Source organism: Myotis lucifugus, unplaced genomic scaffold (assembly GCF_000147115.1).
Source record: "Myotis lucifugus unplaced genomic scaffold, Myoluc2.0 scaffold_279, whole genome shotgun sequence".
NCBI lineage: Eukaryota > Metazoa > Chordata > Mammalia > Chiroptera > Vespertilionidae > Myotis > Myotis lucifugus.
In genome coordinates, this window is record NW_005871327.1 from 1,265,568 (window position 1) to 1,279,662 (window position 14,095).

At 46.9% G+C, this 14,095-nt stretch overlaps 1 protein-coding gene across 1 annotated transcript in view; it reads right to left on the minus strand.

Annotated features, from left to right (window-relative positions):
- Positions 1-13,222, minus strand: part of F5 (coagulation factor V) — a 61,012-nt gene extending 47,790 nt beyond the window's left edge. Inside the window, exons 1-3 of the mRNA XM_006099613.3 lie at positions 13,003-13,222; positions 9,440-9,531; positions 4,005-4,127 (exon numbers count right to left, since the gene is read on the minus strand). Coding sequence (XP_006099675.1) covers positions 4,005-4,127; positions 9,440-9,531; positions 13,003-13,160 — 373 coding nt within the window. The 5' untranslated portion in view covers positions 13,161-13,222. The remainder of the gene's footprint in view (positions 1-4,004; positions 4,128-9,439; positions 9,532-13,002) is intronic.
- Between the last annotated feature and the right edge of the window lie 873 nt (positions 13,223-14,095).

Sequence of the window (14,095 nt, forward strand, 5' to 3'; positions counted from 1 at the left end):
AAACACAAAGGAACTGCTTACCTACCTTAGGCTCATAATCCACAGTGACCATGACTTTGGTCAAAACCAGGGTCGGTCACCTTAGCTGTCCTTGATTCCAAACTATTTGTCATTGACCCCCTGTATACACTGCTAATCATGTCTCTGATCACCGCGTTGACTTGCCTCCTATCCTGCAATTTGTCCAAACATATCTCAGCAACTAGGTTCAGCCTCGATGGCCGTACGCACCCCTACCGGAAATAATAACATTCTTATTTTAATCGCCTACACCAACTATCTTCTTCAAGCTTCCATTGAATTTCTTCCTGATACATCATGTGCCTCTATCACAGTCGTGGTTCCTTTTCAGATATAAATTATCATACTCATACTACTCTCTCAGATTAACTAGTCCGCCCACTAGTCTGTGAACGCACTGGTCGTCAATCTGCAGCTCACGAGCTACAAGCCTCTCTTTAGCTCATTGAGTGTGGCTTTTCCACAAAAATACCGATTTCTGCCCAGGGGCCACAAAGTTTCATTCGCACTGTATGTGTGCGCCCGCACGTGGTATTTTGTGGAAGAGCCACACTCAAGGGGCCAAAGAGCCGCATGTGGCTCGTGAGCTGCAGTTTGCCGACCACTGTTTAGACCAGGGGTGGGCAAACTTTTTGACTCGAGGGCCACAATGGGTTCTTAAACTGGACCGGAGGGCCGGAACAAAAGCATGGATGGAGTGTTTGTGTGAACTAATATAAATTCAAAGTAAACATCATTACATAAAAGGGTATGGTCTTTTTTTTTTTTAGTTTTATTCATTTCAAATGGGCTGGATCCGGCCCGCGGGCCGTAGTTTGCCCACGGCTGGTTTAGACACTTGAAGTAAACCTCAAACTACCTGGAAACTGCAATTATTCAAAATGTGCTGGGGATAGCTGAGGTTTTGGGGGAAGTTTAGTTCATTTCGGCATCTGAATTCGCTGGGAGCCTTTTATTTCATTGGGGTAGATGACACTATCTGAGGCCAAGGCCTTCGTTCAGTCTAAGCTTCTGGGAACAAAATGCAATGCCCGTGTATGAATAGCCGTGGACTAGCCCCGTGACAGCAGCTAGCTTTATTGTGCGTTCACCGTGCCTCGGCCGTTACTTTGATTCTGACTAATCCTTGTGACAACCTCCGAGGGAAAAAGTTACATTTTATAGATATGAAACTGAGGGTTTGTGGTAAAGGACATTGCCAACGTTTACTTAGGGTTCCAAGCGAGGCCATCCTGGCGCTAAAGCCGGCATTCTTCCCGTGGCTGTCCTTCCCTTCCCGCTGATGAGAGCAGGTTTCCAAATCCTGGGTGGGGCTCCAGGATTAGCTCCCAGATAAGGAGGATTGTTCTCGAGGTTGCTCTGGTTCTGGTTAGATCAAGCAGCCACAAGGACAAAGACTGAGTCCTCTCTTAAGCCTTTTACTGGTCTCAACCTCCCACCATCCATCTCTCAAACATCTGCCTCTAAGATAAAGAAACACGGATTCTCATGGAGCTGGCTCAGCGGGTAGTTCATCTAAATCCCTGAAACAATCATTCAAACCAGAGCGGGAGGGTGTGTGTGTGGACGGGGGGCGGGGGAGAGGGACGGGGGTCAGACGCAAGGAAGATGTTTTATTTTAGGGAAGAGGACACAACAAAATTCTACTTGCCTTTTGCCAGGAAGGACACTCTTTCTCTATTGGCTGGATTTGCATCTCATTCCTAAGGCAAGACGTGACTTTCCCACCAAACTGTCTTCACTTTCTGAGAGACTTGGCACCAGGGGCAATGATCAGGTGACCAGCGGAAGTGGTGGGCGCATGTTAAACCTCTGCTCAGGAATGACTGCTGGCCGTGGGGGGTGGTAGGGACAAATAAACGAAAAGGAAGAGGGACAGTGTTGCAAGGTTTGTTTCCCGTGCAAACAGCCCAGCTTGGAATACAAAGTCCACAGCACGTACCTCCTCCCACGTCTAAAACGGGACCTCCATGGGACATCCTGAGGGCTCTCCCTGCTGGCACCAGGGTGCTGAATCCTGACACTGTCATCGGGTAGCCTCACATGTAGGTGAAGTGGCTGTTCTATGACATCATGTGATTTGGGGGACATAGGAGAGACTCCTCCTCATGCTACCTCACCCAGGGTCCTGCCAAACTGGCTCTTTAAGGTGCCTGAAATTTCACAGTTCATGCTTCATTGTTTTCCCTCAAACCAAAGAGTATGTGCTCACGCACATGTCCCCAGGGAGAGTAGTACATTGACCTGTTAGCAGTCACGTATCCCTTAGTAGAAATGAGTTTGACAATAATTTACACTATAATAATAAATGTAAAAGTCACTTTCTAATCCATAAATTGTCATCTAAATGTTAAATTATTTGGACACATTTAAAATATTTTAATTGAGATATTGACATAATTTGAACAAATTTTGATTGAATAATCACCTCTACCATCATAGCTAATATTTATCAAGTGTTTATTATATGCTAGGTGTTGTGCTAAGATTTCATGACAACAAACCTATATGAAGTCATGCCCTGGCCAGTGTGCTCAGTGGTTAGAGTGTCAGCCTGCACACCAAAGGGTCGTGGGTTTGATTCTTGGTCAAGGGCATGTACCTGGGTTGCAGGTTCCCTCCCACCCCCAGTCGGGGCATGTGTAAGAGGCAACGGATGGATGGGTGTCTCTTTCTCTCTTATTCCTTCCTCCCTTTCACTCTCTCTGAAGAAGCAATGGGAAAATATCCCTGAGTGAGGATTAACAACAACAAAAAAAAAGTCTTGATTATTCCCATTTTACAGGTGAGAAAGATGAGGCACAAAGAAGTTACGTAACTTTCCCCAAATCACTCAGTTAGTGTCTGAGGCAGTCTAGCTCCAGACCCTGCCCTGTGAACCACTCTCCTGCTCAATTACTCTCTTTAAACGTATGGTGGTTGGAGCATATGGGAGAAAGAAGATTTGTGAATCAAGAAAGGTCTAAAGTTATATTTGCGTTATGATACTAACATCTATTACAATATGGACACAATTTCTTATATCAGTTCCTAGCAGAACTCTATTCTGCTTATTGTGGTGTGAACATAAGCATAGTGGAAATAATCAGAACAATATCAACAACAGGTGATATTCACTTTTATCTCCATCATCCTCATGATCTTCACTGTCACTGTCATCATCATCATCGTTGACATCCTTTACTGCGCGTTTACCAGGTTCCCGGAACCGTGTTTATTTTATACAATACCTAAACGATCCCATCTAATCCTCAAAGCAATCTTAGGAGAAGGTATAACCATTCCCACTTCACAGATGAGAAAACTGAGGTTCAGGGATGCTAAGATCATTTAGCCAGAAACATACAGTGGAATTTGAACCTAAGTCTGCCTTCAAAGCTTATGTTCTCAACTACTTCACTATGTCCAAAAGTTTAACGCTACTTAAGAGTCATCTGTGTGCCAGGCTAGTCCTATGTCACTATTTCAAATGATGGCTCGTGGGCCAAATCCAGCCAGCTCCCTTTTCTTGTCAATAAAGTTTTATTGAGGTGCGGCCATGTTCATTCACTTACATACAGATAGTGCCTTTGGCTGCTTTTGTGCTGAAAGGGAGAGTTGAGTGGTTGCAGCAGAGACTGCCTGGCCCACAAAGCCAAACATATTTGCTTTCTGCTCTCTACAGAGAAGTCTGCAGACCCGCCTTACACCGTCCTGCAATGTGCATGTGATCACTCTCACTGTGCAGGTGAACATACTGGAATTCAGAGAGAGCAGGCAATTGGCCTGCCCAACGAGTGAAGTACAAGAACCTACAAAGCACTGAGGCCTAGATGACTCCAGGATGCCTTCATTCCCCTGACGCTTACACAGCCATCATTTTCCTCTTCACCAGTTGAGGGGAGTTCTGTGGCATGTGGTTAATAGAATGGTTTTCAGTGCTCGACACGGTGTTAAAGGGTTGTACGTCTTCTCCTGTCAGAGGGATAGGAAACTCCTCTTACCTTCTGAGGATTTACTGTACTTAATCCCTTGAGGATGGATGCTTAAGGGCTTGTCTGCGTTATTTTTAAAGTGAACTCTCATGATGTCTCCAACTTCAGCATATAAAGTAGGCCCAAGAAGTCCTAGGGAAGCAAAGACAACTATGTCAGGATTACAAAAGACAGAGCTGACACACGCACACACACACACGCACACGCACACACACACACACACCATGCAGAGAATCCCATGAGTGACTGCGGTCAGCCCTCAGGTTCTGAGGTTGACCTGCTTATCTTCCATCTGTAAGGCTTTACCGCCTCATAAGCTCAGCATTGTGTGCAGCCCGCTAAGGACAGGAAGGGAGAAATGCTTGGCTTGGCTCAAAGCAAGCCGAGGAGTAGGAGTGGTCGTTCTCACTGTGTCCCCCAATTCTGACCCACTGTCATTCCTTAGAGACGACCTACCGTCTTTGGTCAAGAAAAGAAAGATGTTCATTATTTATTTATTTACTTATTTTTAGAGAGAATGGAAGGGAGGGGGACAGACTGAGAGAAACATGGATGTGAGAGAAACACATCGATTGGTTGCCTCCTGACTTGGGCTGCAACTGAGGCACATGCCCTTGACTGGAATCGAACCCAAGACCCTTCAGTTCATGGGCCGACCCTCTATTTACAGAGCCAAACAGGCTAGGGCAGATGTTCATTTTCAACTGTCCAGTGTGACATGAGGGAGGGTGACAGGCTACTTTAGAGGGACAAAGTGAAGTGAGGGAGCAAATCACACAGTTCTTGGACAAGTTCAAAGTCTTGGAGGCAGGAGTGAGCTTGATGTTTTCAAAAAACAGTAAACAAACAAAGAAAACAAAACAAACAACCCAGCCTGGGCAGAGTGAGAAGAGACGGTGGGGGCAGGGCCCTTAAGGCTCTATGGTCACAGCAAGGACCTTGGGTTTTCTTCTAAATGAAATGGGAAGTCGAGGCGGCTTTGTGCAGCAGGGAGGTGGGGTCTGATGCATTTTAAAAGTTCATCCTAAAAAAGAAAAAGAAAAAAAACAGGCAAAAAGTTCACCCCCGCTGCTGTGTGGTGACGAGAGTGGAAGCAGGACTTGGCGATAGAGATGAGGCAACAGCACATCGGGCCAGAGAAGCGGTGAGCAGAGGTTGGGCTCTGAATTCTGGAGGCAGAGCCACCAGCACTGCTGACGTGTTGGATGTGGCATGAGAGAGAGAGAATCCAGGATGACCCGAGGCTTCTAATCGGAGCAACTGAGTTAATAATCAGCTACGTCGATGGGAACACAGCAGGACAGTGGGTCGGGTGCAGGAGCTAAGAGAGGTTTCCCTTCCTACACGCCAGGGGCTGTGCCAGGTCCTGTCCTCAAGGAGCCACAGCCCATTGGAGATGGACACAGGTAGCTCTGCTGCTGAGCTACGGGCAGAATGCTGCGGGCAGAGGCTGGAGGACCAGCCCTGTGTTGGGGGGTGAGGAGACAGGACATCTGATCCGAGTCTTGAGGAATCACAGTCTAGAGCTTCCCAAGGTGCAGTCCCCGGGTCCCCTGCAGGATCACCTGGGCCCAGGTTCCCAAGGACCAGCTTAGCCCCAGTGAACGAGTCTCTGCGGGTGGAGTCGGGGCCCTGCCTTTGAGCATGTGCTCCTGCGTGACACCAATGTCCTTGAAAGCTGGAGAACCCGTCACCAGAGCCTTATGTCAACAGGTGGCAGGAATGGACTGCCCCCACTTCCAAGCCACCCACTAGGTCTCGTGGGGTTGGCTTCTGGCCTTTAGGCATCACGGGGGCAGCAGGCAGCAGCGCCATGGAGCTCACCCGCACCCACTGGCAGCGGGGATGGTGCTGATTGCAGGGCTCCACCCACCGTCCCCGCAGGATAGTCACGCATGTACATCCTCACGTTAATCCTCCCGACATGTCTTTAAGGTAGATGGTAAGATCCTCGTTTTACAGAGCAGGAAACTGGGCCTCGGGCGTTCCTCCTGCTTCTGCTTCCCTAGCTTGCCCCCCATGAGCAGAGCTGTGGGCAAAGCAAAACCTGTCTGACTGGATCCTGAGCTTGTAACTACCTCCCATCTCTCATTCATTCATTCATTCATTCATTTGTTCATTCAACAAATAGTAAGTGAGCGCCCACGTTTTCCTGGGCCGGACTTGCAATGCTGAGTAACATAGGTGCCCTCCCTGGCTTCACGGGGCTTACCACGGGAGCAGGGAGGGCGGCTTGCCCAGGGCCAGTCAGTGGTTCGGTGGCATTGCTGGGGCTGACATTCAGGTCTCTGGACTCCTGGACCAACGCTTTCCCTACCACCTTCCCCAGGGCGGGTACAGACCCCCTTTCCTGGAACAGTCTACACTAGTCTTGACTCCTGACCACTCTGACCCCGGCTGACCCCTCTCTTCTGGCTGCTACGCTCAGCCCTAGCTCCCTGCGAAGCTCCGCTGGCTGCTCCCACCTCCAGGATGCCCACGAGGCCCATGTGTGGACTCCGCTCACACTGTCCCTGCATTTCGTTGCCATGGTGGCCTTGCTTGGTTGCTTTGCTTGTTGGCATCTCGTGGCTGCACATACCAGATGCCCAGAATAAGCCTTATAAGTTGTTTAAACTAATGAGACCTCCAACGGCAGTGAATTTATTTGGCCTCCCTTCTGCTTCTTCAGAATTAGGGCAAAACAAAGGAATGTTTTCATCAAGGCAATTCAAATGCCTTCATGCGTGAAGGCAAACACGTCGCCGAATGTTCCTGAGCTGCTGCTGAGCTCCCCTGTCGGCCAGATGCCCTGAAACCTTTCCCACCCCCCTCCCCCGGGCCCAAGTCAAACTGGGGGCCCAGGAAGATAGCACAGCCTGTGCCCAACTTCCTGCAGCTGGGGCCTTGGGAATGGCCACAGGGAGGTCAGCTGACCCACGCCCTGCTCTCAGGTGAAGAACGCATTACAGAAAACATGTCGTCCACCGTTGCAGCTCTTTTAGAACCTTCAGGGACAAACATGTCATAATTTTCTTTGAAAAGGTGCAAAGACTCAAAACTAGCTGTTCAAAAGCACAAGACAGAATTCCTGAAAATGGCCCCAGTCCCTCCCTCCCCCTGTCCACTGGGCAGGCATTGGTCTTCAGACCTCCAGTACTGCATCGGGGTCTGGGCTCCTGCTATGGAGTGGGGTGCATGGCTGTTCCCCTTCAGCCTCAGCTAGAATCACACCCACCTGACGAGTGGAAACAGGGGGAGGTACGAATGGCAGAACTAGGCTGGGAGGGGAAGGTCATGAGTCAAGGGCAGTGTTCAAACCCAGGTCTCCTCATCAGTATCTGAGGCTTTCCCTGGACACCAGATTTGCCTCCTGTATCAACTACTACCAGGATCCAAAGATGAATAAGATGTCATCCCTGCCCTCCAGGGGTTCATAGTTCAGCAACTTTGGGAGTTTAGGAAGAGGCTGCATAAAAATGGATGTTAAAATGCCTCAGAGATCATATAAAACAAATCTGTTTGAGATATACAGAGACAAACAGAAAAATACTGTTTTCAGTGCACAGGGCTTAACCATGAGTCATCTATCAAGGTCTACCTCTAATTGATGAGGCTGGATCAGGAAATCACTACAAAAGTTCATCATCTCCAAGGATTTTGACCACAGTACCCACCTCCCCGCAAACGATCAATGCCTCCTATGGCTTAAAGGATGGTCTCCAGCCTGGCTCTGGTCCATTCTGTCACTCAAGGCACTCGGCCCAATGGCTCACACAGTGTGGCACTCAAGTTCAGTTAACTTGGCAAAAGCCACAAAAGACAGGGCTCTAAACACCCACCCGATTTATTTTTCCCCAGGCCTCATTAATGTTTCCTGGCTCGCTTTCCCTTTACCCACCTATAGTTTAATTTAATTAAAAAGTTCTTAGGTGTGTGTTAAGGTTGGAATTGAGTTATGAACATGAGTCAGCTCCGCGGCAGAGGCTGGGAGAGCCTTGCCCTCCAGCCCAGGGCTACAAACTTAACTTGATGAGTAACCTCGGGCCCCAGGGAAGGCAGTGTGTCTCCTATCTGATCACGCCCTGTTTCTTCTGAGCTTGACTCCGTCCCTCAGAGACTTTATCTGCGCCTTTTCTATTGGATTCTTCCCTGAGCCCTTAGATATTTTAAGTCACTGTGTTCTTTTTTATAAAACTCCAAAATATCCTCCAACCCCTTATTCCCTTTCAGAACCACCCTGTTGCTCCTCCCATGTGGGGCCAAGTTTCAGGAAGGCGTTATCTCTGAGTTCCCCCCAGGAAAGGAGATGGAGTTTCCAGAGAGGAGCATTAACTGTCCTAGGAATGTCAAGTCGGGAAAGACCTGGAAAGAAACCGTTGGCTCTGGCGTCCCCGCAGCCATAGGGGCCTCTTCTGAGAGTCATTCTAGTGGGCTCCCTCAGAGCAGGTTAGAGAGGGAGCGCAGGGAGAGGAAGTGACACCATAGGGAATGAAGTGGGCCCTTCAGATGGCGATTGATAGTGAAGGAGGCGGGAGAGAAAGGACAGTGAAGCAGGGTGGAGGGGAGTTTTGTTCTAGATGAAAGTTAACCTGAACATAGCTGTGTTTTGTTTTATTGCTAATGGGGAAGGCTCCCGTCCAGGAAAGAGGGGAGATAAAGGGAGATCAGAGGAGGCAGGGGAGAGAGGCAGAAGAGTGAGCCTGGGACACAGTGCAGGCCACACTGGTCAGGGAAGGCCCAGTGTGAATCAGTGACCAGGGACCCAACTGGAGGAAGTTCTCGCTTGCTGACTCTGTCATTCCTGTGAAAATATGGTGCCATATTTCAGACCCCAACCCATGCGACCCGCTTTCCTTGGTTAAAGAAGAACTAAGGAAGGAAGAAGAGACTTTTCTTTAAAAATGATAGCTGTTGTGCAGAGCACACTAAATGAAACAGGAGCCGGGAAAGGCAGACGCAGAAGAACCCAGAACAGCCACTTGCAGTTCCTTTGAATGAGTGCAGGGAGCCAGAGGGAGGGAGGACCGTTAGCTCAGGCTCGTCGCACCCTCAGCCTGGGCCGCCTGTCTTGTCCCCGTGGCACCCACAGCACCCACAGCACCCAGAGCAAGGCCCCGCCCAGAGCACGTGCACAGTCACAGCTTGTCAGATGAATGAATAAAAATTCAAACACTTAAAAGGCCTTTTCAGCTTCTTGGTCAAGGTTAAAAACAGCTGGCTCCGTGGGTGTGTGACTTGTGGCCTGTGAAACCACACAGGGCCCAGCTTGCCTCCATTTTTCGCTGTCACTGCTTTGAAATTCTCAATAATGTGAATTTCATTTTCATTTTGCCCTGGGCTTCACAGGTTATGTAGCCTATACTAGTTAAAACAACAAAAACTCACATTCTATAAAATACCACTAAATGGATATTTTTAGATATAGATAATATCAAATTAGAGAATATGTGTTTCATGCTTACCTGAAGTTTTAGATTGTGGTTTTTCTTTATGAAAATATGCTTCATACTCTCTGTAGACAATTTTCTTAAAAGTTGTTGCAAAAGGATTCAAACTGGAAATAAAATACAAAAATTAATTTAAAATGTATGTCTGACATCTACTCACGTTCCAAAGGAAAAAAAAAGGAAAGAAAGAAATCTCTCATGTCCTAGGAGCAATAGTATTTTTAATTATATTTCAGAAACCCATGGTTTTATAAATATGAACAATAAATGACACTGATAACAATAATTGTTGGTCTCTTCAAGAATATTCTGCAGTGATCATCATTCTGTCACAAATTAAGCCTGACCTAACTGATCCTGTTACTCAGAACCAATTTTCTGAAGAAGAACCCAAGATGGTCATGTGAACCCAAACTTCAGGTTTAGAGTTTAAATGATTAAAAAATGATCAAATCTATTATGAATAAATATGTGGGCTATTTTCAGCTGGTCAGTCAAATACAGAGGTAAGCTACTGGGCAACGTTGTGAAGAACTGATTTGGTGGATCCTACTTCTAGTTGAGAAGTTGGCTATGGTAATTGAGTAAAAGCCCTGGATTCACGCTGGGAACAAACAAATGAGGAAACAAACTCTCAGAGAGTTTAAGTAACTTGTCTCTGGATAAGGGGTAGAGCCAAGATTCAGAAAAGGTGGACCCATTGTGTTCCTGGTAAAGAATTCACAGAGGGAGGGAGGAGATTCCTGGGACACTTCATTCCTACCCTCCTCTCAAACTCAAAGATAAAGGTAAAGGGAAGAGGATTAGGGGACATTTCTTAAAATGTCAAACCAGCTGACCAGATTGGCTTTGTCAAGCTTCCTAACCTAGAGACAGTGGCCCAGCCATAGTCAGGGCATACGTGGGAGACCCTCCCCAGCGGCCGACCTCTGCATGTTACAGTGGCTGGACGGACGGGGGAGTCAGAGTGTCTGTGTTTAAACCATGTGGTTATTAACTGTGTAACCTTGAATAGCTTACTAAACCCATTTGTTCTTCCATTGCTACAAATGTGAGATGGGAATAATAGTAAAATCTTCCTCTCAGAATTGTTATGAGTATTAAATAAGTTGCTACCAGCAAAGGACTTAGAGGTAGCTAGTAATAATTTAAAAGTTAATAAAAGTTGGTGCTCAGCCTTCGGGTTTTCCCAGCAAACAGAAAAATCTGTAATTGTAATAATCTTTGTAATTTTTTGTGAGCTATAAGAACTGTGTTAATGTTTGGGGGCAGAATAAGTGCTTTTGGAACGACCAGCTATAGGAAGCAGTGGGTTCACAGTGGAATAGGAACTGGACACTAGGAATATGGGTGCTCAGGGTGTGGGGGGAGCAAGAGGTGAGGACAGGGAAGTTGAAAGTGAACTAAACAACCTCTAGAGTTCTTAGAGCCCAAGGATGTTGATTTTATCCCTAACGTGGAATTCCATTTTTATTTATTTGGTTGTTAGTAAAATTGAAAATTTGTTCCTCCTCCCCATCCCAGATCTCTAAATACAGGAATATAGATGGTGGCGTAAAAGCTCTACTAGGAAAACTCAGTCTTTTATGTGGAGTAAGTTGGATAGATGTGTGTTTTCTAACATATTTGACTGTATATATTGTGTGAGCATACTGAGGCATATTTGTTTTGATTTTGAAAAAGTTGAATGGCTCCTGGAAAATAATCTGGAGATGATAGGAATTCAAATAATATGCATGATGAATATATATGCATTTTTATTTTTATTGATTTCAGAGAGGAAGAAGAAGGAGAGAGAGAAACATCAATGATGAGAGAGAATCATTGATTGGCTGCCTCCTGCACACCCCACACTAGTCCGCAACCCGGGCATGTGCCCTTGACCAGAATTGAACCTGAGACCCTTCATTCCGCAGGCCGACGCTCTATCCACTGAGCCAAAGCAGCTAGGGCTATATATGCATTTTAAAAATATCTGTTACTACGTATATGTAATGACTGAACAAGTTTTCTTAAGGAAATTTCTAGAAACAGTCACTTCAGGCCTGCAGCAAGAATAATAGATATCTTTAACCTCTAAAGGCATTGCTCTGCTAATTTTAGATGAACTAAAGGGAAAGATCTTTGCTTTGTGCTAAAATGGACTTTGGCAAGGGGTGTCAATTTCCTTATAGTATCAGTTAGTTCTCAGTGTAGGACAATTTAGAGCAAGTTCTTAATGTAAGCAGCCAGTTATACAAATTTTCCACAGGAAAGTAAGAGGGAAATGACATGATTTGAGGTTCAATATGGAGCGTTGGTCTGGGTTATCCTTCCGTGCTTTTGATTCAACAGTTGATACCAGAAGAAAGACTCTTCCCAGAATCCTGGGAACTCAGCCTCGGAGCAAGAGGATGGTACGACCAACCGTGGCTCCCTGTGGACTCAACACGTGAATCCGACTTTTGACCTCTGTGGTCCTGCCCCCAGCGTTCAGCATTAACTATGGAAGAAAGACCACGTTTCCAAGCGTAGCACAGCGGCCACAGGAAAGCCAGCAACCAAGTCAGTATTCTCAAGAGCAGGAAAGATCAGTGTTGGAAAGACTTATCTTCCTGGGGGTTTTAGTTAATGGCAGCTCCGTACAGTGTGCGTGGGACTCTGATTATCACCGTGAAATGATATATTTAAGATGATTTGTATTTTTTTTTAAAAAAGAGGGATTTCTTATTACAAGACCAAGAGAATATGTAATACTCTCCAAAATAAACCTTACTAAGGAAATTTTAAAAGGGTTAAGGTTATACACGAAAAGACTGAAAATATTACAATATCTCTTGGTAGATCGCTTTGTAATTGTAAAAGGGGAACATGTCTTTCGCAATCTTTCAAAGTCTGATGTTAAGTTTTTTAAAAAAATGAGCCACACTAAGAGATTTACCATTAAAACAAGTAAAAATATAACCAACTGGAAATATTGAGCAAATCCTGTAATTTGTCTCATTTCTGGGAAGTTTTATTTTTAGCCTTTCAATTGGGAAAAGTGGTTTCTGACTCAAAGATAGAGTTTTATTATTTAAACCTCCTCTTAGCTGCATCTCTGCCTTTTCATAGGGACCCCACTCAAATTGCCAAGATTAAGTGAGGAAAAAAGAATAAAAATGTTGAATTTTTAGGGACTAATGATGCTTTTGAAAGTCATTTATAAGAAAACAACAAAATGAGCAGTCGTTATTGAATAATCTGTGTATAATAAAGCACAAGTTTTAGTTTTAGAAGATGAAGCGATGTAGAGAATGGAATAAATGCAACTAGAAGCTCCATAACAATGCTAGACCACTAAAATTCTAGAACAGGAGTTTGCAGAGGGCTAGCGAGGGGGTGGGTGCCTGGTGCTTTTGAACCAATCAATACATTAAACCAACAATCCAGCATACTAACTAAACTGTGTTATCAGCAAACTTGAAAGAAGCTTCTCGCCAATCAAACTGCATCTTTTCAATATCCTCAGACTCCGAGCAGGATCAGCAAAGGGGACGCTGCGTAAGAAGAGTCCAGTGAGCTCCCACAGAAGCCCAGGGACGCCACCCCTGCCTTACCTGGGGTTTGTGGGCTCCGGGTGGTAGTTCCAGCTGATGCCCTGCGCAGCCACATAGAACTGCCTCAGCCGCGCGGCCTCGGCCCCCGGGGCCCCCCAGCCTGCCCAGCTGGAGCCCAGGACCAGCAGGACCCACAGGCGCGGGCAGCCTGGGGACATGGTTCTTTCCTGCTCCTGCCCTCGGCGCCCCCAGCCAAGCTCTGGCTGCACCGCTCGGCGTCCGTCCGCTGTCCCTGCTGCAGTGAGCTCCGAGGCTGTGGGTGGCAGTGTCCTCCCTGCAGCTTCTGCAGGCACCTCAGCCGCAGCCTCGGGCTGTCCTGCCTCCTGGGCTCTTCCAGGAAGAGGGGTTGGCGAGGTCACTGCCCTAAGAGACAAGAGGAGGACGCCCAGGTTCCTGACTGTTTCAGGACAGGTGAAGAGAGCGCAGAGCGCAGAGGCTCCAGCAGGTGGGGCAGTGCCGGGTGCATACGCCACAGGCAAAACTGATTCCTGCACTTCCAGCCGCTAAGCCAGGCAGCCTGAGCCCTCAGCACCCACCACAGTGGTTCTCAACCTTCCTAGTGCCGCGACCCTTTAATACAGTTCCTCATGGTGTGGTGACCCCCAACCATAACATTATTTTCGTTGCTACTTCATAACTGTAATTTTGCTACTGTTATGAATTGTAATGTAAATATCTGATATGCAGGATGTATTTTCATTGTTACAAATTGAACATAATTAAAGCATAGTGATGAATCACAAAAACAATATGTAATTATATATGTGTTTTCCGATGGTCTTAGGCGACCCCTGTGAAAGGGTCGTTCGACCCCCAAAGGGGTCGTGACCCACAGGTTGAGAACCACTGACCCATCACAAAACTGCCCGGGGCGAAGTTCACTCTCTCCAGACCCTCTGCAGTTCCCAGTGCAATGGGACCAACACCTTTAAGCACAGCACTGTCCTGCCCCGAGGAAAGGGCGTGTGCACTGTGCCTGGGCACAGGGATGTGTCTTCAGCAGGTGAGGAAGCAAGGGGATGAGCACAAGACCGGGGCCCGTCGGCCTGGACCACTGACCGGACTTCTGCCCGAGCACAGATCTGTGTTAACC